Source organism: Capricornis sumatraensis, chromosome 22, assembly GCF_032405125.1.
Source record: "Capricornis sumatraensis isolate serow.1 chromosome 22, serow.2, whole genome shotgun sequence".
NCBI lineage: Eukaryota > Metazoa > Chordata > Mammalia > Artiodactyla > Bovidae > Capricornis > Capricornis sumatraensis.
In genome coordinates, this window is record NC_091090.1 from 11,558,418 (window position 1) to 11,571,660 (window position 13,243).

Below are 13,243 nucleotides of genomic sequence, written 5' to 3' on the forward strand. Positions count from 1 at the left end.
ATGTGAGATTTCAGCTCTCACTGGGTTCCCGTTAGCAGTTAGCAAGCAGCTCCAGGCCCGCCCCTGATCAGACAGCGTGTTTGTGCAGCCCTGCCACCTGCCAGCCAGCGTGCCCAGAGCAGGGACATCGGCCACCTCACAAGATGAGAACGGGCTGCTCAGAGTAACCTTCCAACAGACAAGGACCTGGGCCTGACTCAGCTGGGTTTCCTTACCCTGTGAAACCTCACTGGGAAGTTTCTAGGTAGAAAGACTGGGTTGGCCAGGCCCATTCCTCCAAACTTTCCAGAAAAAAACCCAGAAGATCCAGGCAACCTATCCTAGATTTCTTAAATCTCCCTCTTTATCATCCTGGAGAAGAGAATGGCTACCCACTCCAGTATCCTTGCCTGGAGAACTCCACGGACCAGGGCTACCGTCCATTGGGTTGCAAAGAGTCGGACACGACTGAGCAACTAACACTTTTCCTTTTTCCCTCCTCATCATCAGTGATTTCATGATTTCATTCCCTCTACATTTTGAGAATTTTACCCACTTAGGCACAATTTCCTTGCTAAAGAAGAGGAACTGGGACTTCCCTGGTGGTCCAGTGGCTAAAACTCTCCACTCCCCACACAGGGAGCCTGGGTTCAATCCCTGGTCAGGGAACTAGATCCCACATGCTGCAACTAAGACTCGGTGCAGTCAAATAAAATAAATTAAAATAAATAAATAATAAAGATATAATTACTTAAAAAAAGAAGACGAAGAACTGGGGGCTACAAACATGTGGATGAACAGGTCATACAAGTCTTTCCTGCTTTTACCTGCCACTCCCCCAAGACAAACAGTCAGGCCAGACAGGGTACTCCTCCCTTTCCTAGAGGAAAAGCCAGACAGGGGCAGGGCTGCCAGGGCTGCGGAGCAGGATTCCTCAGAGAGAGGTCAAGAACTTCTGCCACTGGCCTCACAAGGCATCCTTTCACGTAGTCAAGTTTCCCTTAAAATGATAAGACTGAACCCGAGTCTCCTGCACTGCAGGCAGATGCTGTACCACTGAGCCCCCAGGGAGTCATAATGATAAGAAACCTTGCTTCCTTTCCCATTTTAAGATTCGGCATTCTCGGTTTTGTTTTTATAAAGATGATACTTAGACTCATGGGCTGAATGAGAAGCAGACCGACTTTATCTAAGGTGAAATCTTGACCCTGAAGAATAGAGAGAACGTCCACGATGGATTTTGTTTTCACATAAAGCTCATCCTTTACTGTTCAGCTCACCACGGCTTTGGGGAAATAGAGGTGGACAGAACAGTGTGAGCATTTAAATTTCTCTAGGAGATTCTACATACCTAATTATTTATTTTCTTTTCCTTGTAAGAGGCTGGCATGTTCTTGGGTTGGGTCTGACTGGTTGGTGCCGTTTCCACTGTGAAGGCTACCTCTGTCCCAGCATCTGGAGGGTAAGAGCAGCATTGTGTCACCCAGAATAAATGACCACGGTGAAAGTGACTTTTCCTTCTGAAAACAAAAAACATTATCAAACAAACCAGAAAAAAAAAAAATTGCCCAGGAGTATGTGAAGTAGAGGAGACAGACCAAAGGAAACAATTAGGTATGCAGAATTTTCTAGAAAAATTCAAACACACATACTATTCCTGTCCATCTCTATTCCACCCAAGCCATGGTGAGCTGAGTTTGGGCTTCATATGGAGATAAACCAACAGAATACCAGGAAATCTTTTCTGTTCTTCAGGGTCAAGGTAACTCTCCTTAAATAAAGCCAGTCTACAGCTCTGTCAGCCCAGGACTCTGTGGCATCATCTTTACAAAACAGAGTATGCCAGAATCTTAAAATGGAAAGAAGGAGAAGGATGCCCACTGATGCGGGAATGAGATAGACTGACCAGCTGAAAACCACTGCGTGCCACACGCTCTCAACTCAGCAGCCTTACGACTCGATACACGCATACACACCACCAAAAAGGCAAAACGAACTCAGTAAGTAAATGCCCGGTAGCAAAAGAAGGCATGGTATCTGGCTGGTTGAAAGCGGGTTTCTAAGGAGTTCAACTGGCCAGTCGGCCCCAACCCAAGGTGGGGAGGCAGACTGAGGAGGGTGCTGGGTTCTGTTCCCCCTGGTTGGGGAGATGCGAAGTTCGGTCCCACAGGAGGCTCACAGGAAGCTGAGCAGCGCTTCAGGAATCCAAGGAGAGGGAGCTCATTCTTAAAGAACTTGGCTGCCTGTTATCATCTGAATATACGAGGAGATAATCAACTTTAAAAAGCTGTATCGCTAATGTCCAGGCTGACTTTATTTCATGGAAAGAATAAAAAGGCAACACCAACAGCATGATTTTCCTAAACACTAGACAGGGACGGGCGTTTTTCATTCCTCTTTTATCACATCATACAAAATAAAATTAAAAAGAAATCAACAGAAACACACCAAAACATACCCCGCACCTCTTAAATTAGCAGACTTAAAATTAAAACTTGAACCAATATTTTGTTACACTTTGATCCAAACTCTATTTACAAATTAAATTGCACTTATAAAGATAGCAACATTTCTAACAGAGTCGTAGGTTATTCTGCTTTATTGTGGTTTTTATATCTCAGTATAAAACTTTTAAAGCTTTCTTTAATAAAAAAAATCATACTTTCTCTCTGCAGTACATAATTTATTTCCCCACTAAATTTCTGAACCGGTTTGCTCTTTTTGTGCTTTTCTGCTCTGTTTTATTTTACAAATGGCACGTACCTTCTGAGTAGGTACAATCAGACAGGACACTCATTCTAAGAGACCCATTCATGAAAACGTCAATGTGGAAAAGATATGAAATATTAGCAGTCTAATCCTTTGGTTCATCTTAAAAAAAAAAAATCAACTGATAAAATTTGCAAATTGGTGGTGACTCTTCTTTTTGGTTAAAAATAAATCCTCCTGACTACTGATTAAAATCCAACACTGCTTCCGAAGTATCACCTTTCCAGCCTCATCTCTGCTCAAAGATGTCACTGTGACAACTGGTTTGACAGGACTCGGGCGACAATAAGGCACAAGTGGATAGTACAAATAAAAACAAATACTTTAGGGCTGTATTTTTTTCCTGCACAAATACTAAAATGTGTACCGTTTCCAGGATAAAATAACAAAAGGAAATACATATTTTTTGTTAGGAAATACATATTTTTTGTTACGAAATACCTATACAAAATGTTTAAATGTACACCATCTGAGCTGCCAAAAAGGGTTTAAAAAATTACCAATTTTTTTTTCCATACATAAAACTCTCTCATCAGTAGGTCCAAGAGAACGTGGGTTCGCAATGTCCCAGCACTTGATGGGAGGGAGGGGGACCAGAATCCCCCTTCCTGCTCTCCCTGACCCCAACACAAGACAAAAACAAAGGTCAGGTGTTGTCAGTAGTGTATTCTACTCATTACAAACAACTGAAATTTAGGAGAAAAAAAAAATCAAGCTGGAGACCACGGGTGCGTGCAGTGACTGGCTGTCGGATGAGAGTAAGGCACTTCCCGGGCGCAGCATCCCAGTGGGGGGGCTCCAGGGGGGCAGGCCGGCTCCGCAGCAGGATGACTCGGGAGGTAAGACGGAGGCACCACCTACACAGATGTGGTCACACGGTCGACGGCATGGTTGACCTCGTTTTTGTTGGAATCCAGTCCTTTAGCAGCATTCCTGTCATTCCGTAAATTCTCCACTGTCTTTTTCATGCTCTTGAGCTCCCCTGGGTGGGGCGTGGCTCGTCTCAGGAGTGTTCTCTGAAAAGCAAATATCAGGGTGAGTGTTTGGGCTTCTCTCCATCACCCCTGCAAAAGCTGTCCAATGCAGGTCTCCCTGCCCAGAGGCCACAGGCAGAGCGGGTAGAAAGCTTGCCTTGGAGCTATAAGCATTTATCAACTGGTCCCAACTGGAAGGAAGGATGAAAATGCTGTCTACAACTTATCTCGTCAAGATGGAAGAGTTCCTTTCAGGATAAAAGAATACTTAGGAAAATATGAGATGTGTTAAGATAAAAACAAGGTTCCATGAACAGTAAGAAAAATAATAAAAGATTTACAAGATATAATGAGGAGGGTGGAAGAAGGTAAAAGAAAAAGGGGTCAAAAATTCTAAAATTAGAATCACTAGACTGTTCTACTATTATCTGAAGGCCTTCTTCAACCCATGAGGCACAGAAGGTGAAGGAAAAGGGAGGTGAGAAAGGACTTCTTTTCTAATTCGTCTGTTTTATTAATATTTATATGACCTACTGAATAAAATTCACATTTTTTTCCTGAAAGACCACAGGGCTGGAAGTGAAGTAACGGGGTATGGACAATGTTTTAAAAATTATATTATTAAAGATGCTATGTGTTCTTCTGCTCCTAAAACAGCACCTACCTCTCGCCAGTGAGTCTGAGGAAGGGCATCGTAGGGTACCAAAGGCAGGGCAGAACTCAGCCAGCGAGCAGTAAAGCCATGAGATAAAATTAAAGAGCCCTTTTGGCTGGAGTCATTTTGTCATGCTTAATTCCTACTCTGCCCTCTACTACCATAAGTAAATAAAAGTCCCCCTGCGGACAGCTGGAATAACAGACTGCTGCCTGGCAGTAATTTTAAAACCTCCCTTTGTCTTGGGGGCAGCAAGTATTCCCTGTGAGCTCTGCTTATGAAAATCTCAATTAGTGTCAGGAAGTTCAGAGGCCAAAGTCAACTTGCAGGAAGGCTCACAAGTTGTCCTTGACTCAGCCAAATGGCAGAGACACATGTCGAGGATGGAGGCAAGTCGAGCTGAGTGGTCCTCTCAAACCTATGCCTGATTCTGAATGAAAGCGTGTAAGGGAATCCTATGGAGGTCACACGCTCTCTTCAAGAAGGTGAAGGCTCCTGGGTCACATGAAGGGGAGCACCAAGTCCAAGAGGACAGCAGGCAAGCTAAGCCACTCGGTGAAACGTGGATGAGTCCACACAGCAGAGCTGTACATGGCGGGGGAGGGAGGGGAGCGACTTAGCTCACTGAGAACAACGGAAAAGAAACACTTCCCAGCTGATTTTAAGAAAGCAGTGGGGGCCTGAGGGGAAACCATCACAAAGAAAGAAAAAGAGGCACCCACACCCTGTTCAAACAAACACATCTATAAGTCCCAGCTGCTTTACATGCATTTGGTGAACCAGGACCTTAGAAATATCTAGCTTTTGCCTTCTAAAAAAAATCCTTAACTGCTGAAGGCAGAAAGGAGTAAAGACTATTTGAAAATAAGAGGGCTCTTTATCAGGCGCCACTCTCAACCTCAGAAGGCACTTCCATTTTGAGCATTCGTGAACGCCAAGCAGCCCGAATCCCGCACCGTTTCGCTGTCGTCGTCATCCTTCTCATCGTCCAGAAACCGGATGGCGCTGACCCGGTTGACTGCTCGCTCGTTCCAGGCCTCTTCTGACACGTCGTGCACCAGGCTCTCGAGGGCGCCGCAGCGGGGCAGGTTCTCTGCCAGACAAAGACCACGTGAGCAGGGCTGCCGTGGCAAGGTGACCCTGTCTTTCCGAGGATGCCTCAATCTATCTGAGATCACATCTGCTAAATTGGCGTTTACTATTTCATTCCAGAACGTCATCATGATTCCCAGACCTCTTTTTTAAGATTCTTTCTTACACGCTCACTTCAAAATCTTCCTCTTGACAGTGAGGTGGCCACACATGTGGGATCTAGCCCTTTTCTTGGCCGCTCAACCTACACTGTCCTCTTGGGGTCTTAACATTCCTCTAACCAGGTTGGGGTCAGCGAGGTGACTCCATTTGCCCAGAGCCTTCTAGACTTCTTCTATCAAAACCAGCTCTCAGCAAAGGCTTTGACAGCTATGCCACATGACTATGAATGCTTTTTTTAAAGCACATATGAGTTACAAAACAAAGGTATAGTTACTCAAAACAACTCCCTGGCTTAAAAACGCTTTGCTGGAGACCATCAATACTAATCCTCCAAACTGTCTGCGTGAATTTTAAGGGACTCTTATCTCTTTTAGGAGGACATATGTGCATTTTCAGCCTTAGCTGGAATTCAAAACCAGAAGGCTATTTAAGGAATGCCAGGCGTGATACACAGGTATAAGCATGTGTTCTGCAAAGATACGGCAGAAGCTCCCCAGGGGAGACCCACAAGGACCTCACAGCTGGGCTGGCCTACAGCCCCATGGCCAGGGAGAGGCCTTACGGATGGGCAGGAGCCGCTGCTAACTCTCGGGGCCAAGTGAACCCAGCCCTTCAATTCACCTTGGCAGGTGGGTTCAGAAGGCAGCTGAGGAAGTAAGACACAGGTGAGGATCTTCTCCCCGGTGGTGTGGTCGGTGTCCGTCTGGAACGTGAGCAGGGGCTGGGCCTGGTTGTCCGATAACCAGAGAGCTTTCAAGTTCAAAGCGGTCAGCGATAAAGGCAGGTGCGACAGCCTTGGTGAAAACACAAGGAGAGGCTGGGTGCTTATAGTCTGTGATTAAATCAAACCTTGTCCACAACAGACAAAAAGCCAACAACTGCTTCCTGAGACTGGGTGCGGTGTGTGAAACAATGTTCTGCTTATGCTGAGATGCACTGTGCCCCCTTTGCCAGGAGACACCTCGCGGGGTGACTGTGTCACCCTTTCCTGCCATCACCTCTCTCTGGCACCTTCAGGCCACAGGGCAAAAAGATCAGGAAGTTACAGCACACACTTTACTCTTAGGCTAGGGAAGTGAAAGTAGCCAGTCATGTCCCACTCTTTGCGACCCCGTGGACTATACAGTCCATGGAATTCTCCAGGCCAGAATACTGCAGTGGGCAGCCTTTCCCTTCTCCAGGGGATCTTCCCGACCCAGGAACTGAACCGGGGTCTCTCGCATTGCAGGTGGATTCTTTACCAGCTGAACTATCAGGGAAGCCAGTTTCCGTGTGAAGGGCGGGGCGGGGGGGAAGCCAGTGCACTTGTGGAAGGACCCAGAAGGCAAGCCCTTCCTGAGTCACGGTCAGCGGGGCTGCAATGAAGCCGTGGGAGTGCCTGGTCCCAGGCGCACCTGTAAACCGGGATGTGAGGGAGGCTGGGGTGCTGAAGAGTTTAAATCACAGTTAAAGATTACAAGCGTTTTTTCACGGACTCCACATGCTCTTTCCGGGGAGATTATTTTAGGTATTCCATTTTAGACTTTAAAGCTTCTGAAAGCTCCCACTTCTCAGACACCTACATGATCATTAATTTCCACCTCGGATTGCTTCAGTTTCAAAGGGGATGGTATCTATTAAAGCACTTTAAAAACTGTAAAGCAATTCTTCAAGATTAGTTTTATATTCATGTCTGTACAAATACTTGACCAGTGAAATCTATTTAGTGGAGACTGTTACCAGAAAGCAGATGTACTTGGTACCTGGCAAAGGCAACTTGCAGAGACTACCTCAACCAGAGGTGATTTTGCCCCCAGCGGACACCTGGCAACGGCCAGAGACATTTTGGGGGAGGTTTGTTTTTTCTTTAATTTTTGTGGCCTCGCCATGTGGCTTGCGGGAGCTTCGTTCCCTAACCAGGGACTGAACCTGGCCCCGGGCCTTGGAAGCAGAGCTCTAACCCCTGGGTGCCAAGAAAGCCCCTGGGGACGCTGCCGTCATCTAGGGTCACGCTCAGATGCTGCCAAACACCCTACAGTGCACAGGGCAGTTCCGCAACAAGGAACCTTCCGGCCCCAAACGGAAGGGCGCCGAGCGTGGGGCTGTGGCAGAAGTCAGCGCTTTATACACATCACTAATTCACTCTGAAAACACCCGAACCTCTGCAGATGCCACGAATTTAAGGTTTAAAGAGCTGAAGGTTATACCTGATCAAGTATTTTTACTCTAAGGGTGGCTCCATGGATTAAATGATGGTTCTACCTTAGCAGTGATTTCATAAGTAAGATAAAAAATAAACTGATCACAGTCTGTTATCTACAGTATGACACATATTTTCTTCAAAGAAATTTCTGGCCCATTAGTTCTGAAAGACATTACATGACAGTGTGTATTCTGGGGTTCTTTCTTCTATGAAATGGTACCTCTATCTCCACTTAACATACATAGAAGAGCTGCCTAACATCTCACCAACAGATTAATACTACCTTATCAGATGCATTTTGAATTGACAGACTTATGGGAAATAAACTAGAACTCTAGGAAGAGCAGCTAGACTCCAGTAGTATAAGACTAATCCAAGTAAAACGTAAGCACAGACCAGCTGAGTTATTTTAACGGATGAAGCTAAAAATGACCAAAGAAAGCAATGAGAGTATTAATAAACTTTCTGTAAGAAGAATAAATACATTTTCGCAAATGCCTTCCCTTGTCCTATTTATGGAGGTGAGAAAATATTTTCTTTTCCTAATCGTCCAGGAAAGGCTGATCCACCCCCCACACATGCAAGGGGTGTGGTGCCAGATAATCATAGGGAACCGTGCCCACAGGGAAATGAGGTTCTCAAGTCAATGCCATGAAACTTACCTATGTTAAAGGACCCCGAAAAGACTCCACGTGGTGTACCTGCCAGTCTTTTACTAATGACAGTCAAACTGGGTGGGAGATATGTGTTTTTAAATCCCAGAATCCACCCAGTGCAATGACGTGCATATACCATAAGGATGCCTGGGGCAGGGGTGGGGAACTGGGGGGCACAGCCGCTTACAGCCCCAGCTCCCCTTTTTCTGAGGCAGTGGTTAGGTTCCTTGAGGTGGCTTGGAAGTGAAATCTCTGTGCTTATTTGTATAAGCTTCAAATGATCTCTCATCTGCCTAAACGCCTTCACACACACGCTAAACGCAAGGAAGCTGAAGACACAAAGCAAGTATCTGTCAGATGCTATGATGGGGCTTTTTAAAAAGAATACCCTAATTCACTGCAGGTGCTTAAAGGACATCAAACCCTCTTTCATGTCACGGAACCCAAGGATAATTTCTTTTCCAAGTCTGTCCTTCTTTCTTTGTTAAAAAGAAGTTAAGCTAATATCCTCTGGAATGTTTCAAGGTCTTGGGCAAGAAATCTATAGTCAGCATCTCTACTTTTAAGAGCAGAAAGAAAAGAATAAATCAAGGCTTGAAAGCTGGCATGACACACAGATACTGAGAACACGGTCATCGTGGCTCCTCAGGCTAATAACCGGCTCCCCAGCTAAACGCTAAAGCAAAGGTATAAATAAAAGGCAAAGCAGAGCATCAGTAACAGCTGCTAAAGATGACAAATCACATCATATGAACTAAAGTAGATCACTAGACTCCACAGCAACAGGTCTGAGAGTCACATGCCACCGAGCCAGGGAAGACGGACACGTGGTCTAGAACACAGGTTTTCCTGCAAAGCATCAGTGTAGCAGCTTGGATACAGCTGCTACCGGCCAAGCACACGCCACACACACGAGCTCGTTCACCCGCGTCTTGTGGACAGAGGTGTTCCCAGTGCAAAAGGCGAAAAAAAGCCTCTGCTCCCTGCCCAGTCTGCAAACAGACTCCGCGGGCTGGGCGGCCCTGCATTGACGCACTGCAGCCTGAGGGGGTAAGACACACACTGCCCTGCTTCTCTGGGGTGAACCAAGTCAGACACAGGCCAGAAGCAGAGTTTAAATATACAAAATCTATGCATATATTAAATATATATAATATTATATATATTATGTTTTCTATTTTTTTAAAGTATATATATGTATATATTCCCACTTTCCAGCAGAGTTAATAATATATTTTTGGTTTATTCTGGTACCTTCCACTCATTACAAGATCAACATAAGAAGCCACAGCCCCGTTTGTACACATCACCAGGTTCCATTTAGGACCACATCCCCTAAATAAATAAAGAAATAAAAAGCCTACAGCTACTATTTACAGTGACAGTACAAGGACTGGAAGAAATGAACAACCGTATCATGAGCTTCTCCTTTTTAGGTACCTCGGTAACCAGCCCAGCCTGAAGTAAACTTCCCCACCTCTGATTAGGACCTTTTTTTTCTTAAAGTCACTCAGTTGTGTCCGACTCTTTGCGACCCCATGTCCTATACGGTCCATGGAATTCCCCAGGCCAGAATATTGGAGTGGATAGCCTTTCCCTTCTCCAGGGGATCTTCCCAAACCAGGGATTGAACCCAGGTCTCCCTCATGGCAGGTAGCCACAAGGGAAGCCCAAGAATACTAGGGTGGGTAGCCTATCCCTTCTCCAGTGGAACTTCCTGACCCAGGAATCGAACCAGGGTCTCCTGCACTGCAGGCAGATTCTTTACCAACCAAGCTGTGAGGGAAGCCCCTCGTAGCTATGAGGAAGCTATGAGCCGATTAGGACAGCAGTTGCTTTATCCAATTTTCTTAACAACCAAACGTGGCTGACTGATTAATGTAATACTAACTTAACTGACAGCTTAATGTTACTTACAACTGAGCATTTCATCTGTTTCTTCCTACTAGAATTGTTAGTTTTAAGTAAAGTTTTCAAAATGTTTAAAGATTCATACAGCGAGCGAATATAATCGGTGACAAAAATGTCAACAGTGCCTAAATATCTAAAGTGAAAGAAAGCCTCCATAACCCCAGGTTTCCAGTCATCCTTCAGGGGAATCACTTCACTCTCTGGAATCTTCCGCAGGCAAGACATTCTAAAGACAAGAGCGGGATCGCCGGGCACTGGCCACACAAGCGCTCAGCCCTGGGCATCGTGGGTCACAGGGCGGAGGCGCAGCTCACTCTCCAGCGGCTCAGGGCTCCCCAGTCTGGCTACACTGTTGTGTTGCATTCTCTCTGTTAACGTTTTTTCCAGCTTTATTGACAGGTGACACTTTGTAAACCTGAGGTGGACAGTGTGATGGCTTGATGCACTCACAGATACAGTCAGTTCTCCGTGCCTGAGGATGCAGGGCTCACAGATGTGGGGGTCCACTGTACTGCAGCACCTAACCTAGGGGGCTGGGCACTTGCAGGCATCTGCCCCTGCTGGCACCCTGGTCGGGGCAAGGTCCTGAAGCCAACCTTCCCAAGGATACAGAGGACAAGGACACTGGGAAACGACTGCCTAGTAGGCTTAGGACCTCCATCTCATATAATCACCAGTGAGTATGTATGTTGGAGACATTTAAGATGGGCTTCTTGGCACCTCTGAAGGATATTGTACAGTGTTGCTAACTGCAGTCACCTGCTGCATGTTAGACTCTCAGAGCTGCTTCACCTGCTAACTGGAAATGTGCGCCCTCCGGCATCTCATGTCCCCCACCCACTGGCCCCTAGCAACCACCACTCTATTCTGTCTCAGCTTGTTTAGATTCCACAAATCAGCGAGATCTCACAGTATCTGCCTTTCTCTAACTTATCTCACTTAGTAAAATGCTTTCAAGGTCCATGTTGTAAACTGGAGAAGAACATGGCAACCCACTCCAGTATTCCTGCCTGGAAAATTCCATGGACAGAGGAGCCAGGCGGGTTCCAGTCCATGACATCACGAAAAGTCGAACACCACTGAGCGACTGTGCCCATGCTGCAAATGGCAGGGTTTCTGGCCTTCTCACAGCTGAAATATTCCACTTCTTGTGTATGGATATGAACACAGAGGCACACACCGCATCGCCCTCACCCGTCCACCCGGCGCTGCTGGAGCTGTTTTCACACCTTGGCTACTGTGAATAAAGCTGCAGTGAACAGGGGACAGGAGATGCCTCTTTGATGTCCTGCTTTCTTGTCCAGAAGTGGAACTGCTGGGTCATACGGTAGTTCTATTTACAGAAATTTATTGAGGAAAAACTCCATGCTGTTTTCCGTAGTGGATGCACCAACTTACATTTCCCCAATACTGCACACGGGGGCTCTTTTCTCTGCCGACACGTCGTATCTCTTGTCTTTTTAACAAAAGCCATCCTAATAGATACCTTATTTAGTCTTTTTAACTTAATTTTTTGGATTATGAAAGTCAAAGGTACAAACTATCTTTCCATTGATAGCCCTGGTTTGCAGTATTTGGCATTAGTAGTACTTCGAGGAAGATGCTCAAATACCCAATTTTGTGTACTTGGTGGACAGTCCCATGGGGAAGAAGCTGAGCGTCAGGGACCTCTGTGTCCTGGGCCCACATGACTGATACAAGGCACCTCCTCTGTTACTGGGCCCGGAGGCTTCGTGCTTTCGTTTCCAAGAGGCATTTTAGGAAAAATTACTGTAATTTTTCCTATCAAATGTGTCAACGAAGGTTTCTAGGAACGAACATGCAGGGCCCCTGTGCCCTCTGCTGTATTTATATGCTTGGGAGGACAGATAGAAACTTCTGTGGTGTTTGGTAGGACTTCCCATGGTGTAACATCTCTGCAAGCTGAAAAGCTGACATGACAGCCTCTTTTTTATGAGCTTCTATACCGAAACTTTAAATAAGCAGTCATTAAATACATTTAATAAGTTTGAAATCTGGTTATGAATCTGCATATACCATGGCCTAAATGGCACACTAAACCCGCTCAGATGACAGCTGTGGCACTCAGCATTTTAATTAGGTTTTCTCCACCCTGGCCCAGGCGTAATAAAAATAGAACTTTCCCTTCTTCTGAGAACTGGAGAACGGGGACTTCACTGGTGTAAAAAGCAGTTTTTAGACGCCAGAGTCATCTTTCTGCTGAAGAATTAGTCATGCAAATGCATGCTCTCCAGAGCAGCGAGAACCAGGACGGGTCTGGAGTCCCTGGGCTTCTCCTGCTGCAGGAAGAGCACAGAAGGGAGGGAAGGGGGACCTTCTCACACTGCGCGTCTCCTGGGGGCTCAGTCCAAGCGGGAAGTCAACATCCAGCTCTAACTAATCCCGAGATTCCAGCCACCAGTGAGCGGCCTTAAGAATCTATCATGAGGTCCTGAAAGCATCAACTTTAATATGGTGAGCGCTTCTTGAGGCTATAACTCATCACCAGATTCCCCCGCGTCCTGCTATTTGTTTAGCTCTGCTGCCCACAATCCATTAGCAGGAGTGAAAAATTGTGGCCCACGCCTGACCTGCTAGCTGCGAATCACTGAGGACACAGTTCCCCAGACACTCTTCAAGTCACCAGCATTTACCACTTAGGACCACTGATCATCCTCCCCCCGGCCCCAGCCCATCTAACACTCTAACACCCCGTCCCCCACCCTCTCCCATCTAACAGTCGAAAGCATTTTTAAAATTCCTCTTGGCAATGAAGCCTGTGACATCAGGCACTTTGCAGTGGCCTGCCAGCTATTCTGCGAAACCAACATTTCTCATGTTTTCATTCAGTTAACAAATATTC

At 46.1% G+C, this 13,243-nt stretch overlaps 1 protein-coding gene across 1 annotated transcript in view; it reads right to left on the reverse strand.

Annotated features, from left to right (window-relative positions):
* Positions 1-2,374: 2,374 nt before the first annotated feature.
* LRRC1 (leucine rich repeat containing 1) overlaps positions 2,375-13,243 on the reverse strand; it is a 132,083-nt gene continuing 121,214 nt past the window's right edge. Inside the window, exons 12-14 of the mRNA XM_068960711.1 lie at positions 6,253-6,425; positions 5,334-5,470; positions 2,375-3,764 (exon numbers count right to left, since the gene is read on the reverse strand). Coding sequence (XP_068816812.1) covers positions 3,606-3,764; positions 5,334-5,470; positions 6,253-6,425 — 469 coding nt within the window. The 3' untranslated portion in view covers positions 2,375-3,605. The remainder of the gene's footprint in view (positions 3,765-5,333; positions 5,471-6,252; positions 6,426-13,243) is intronic.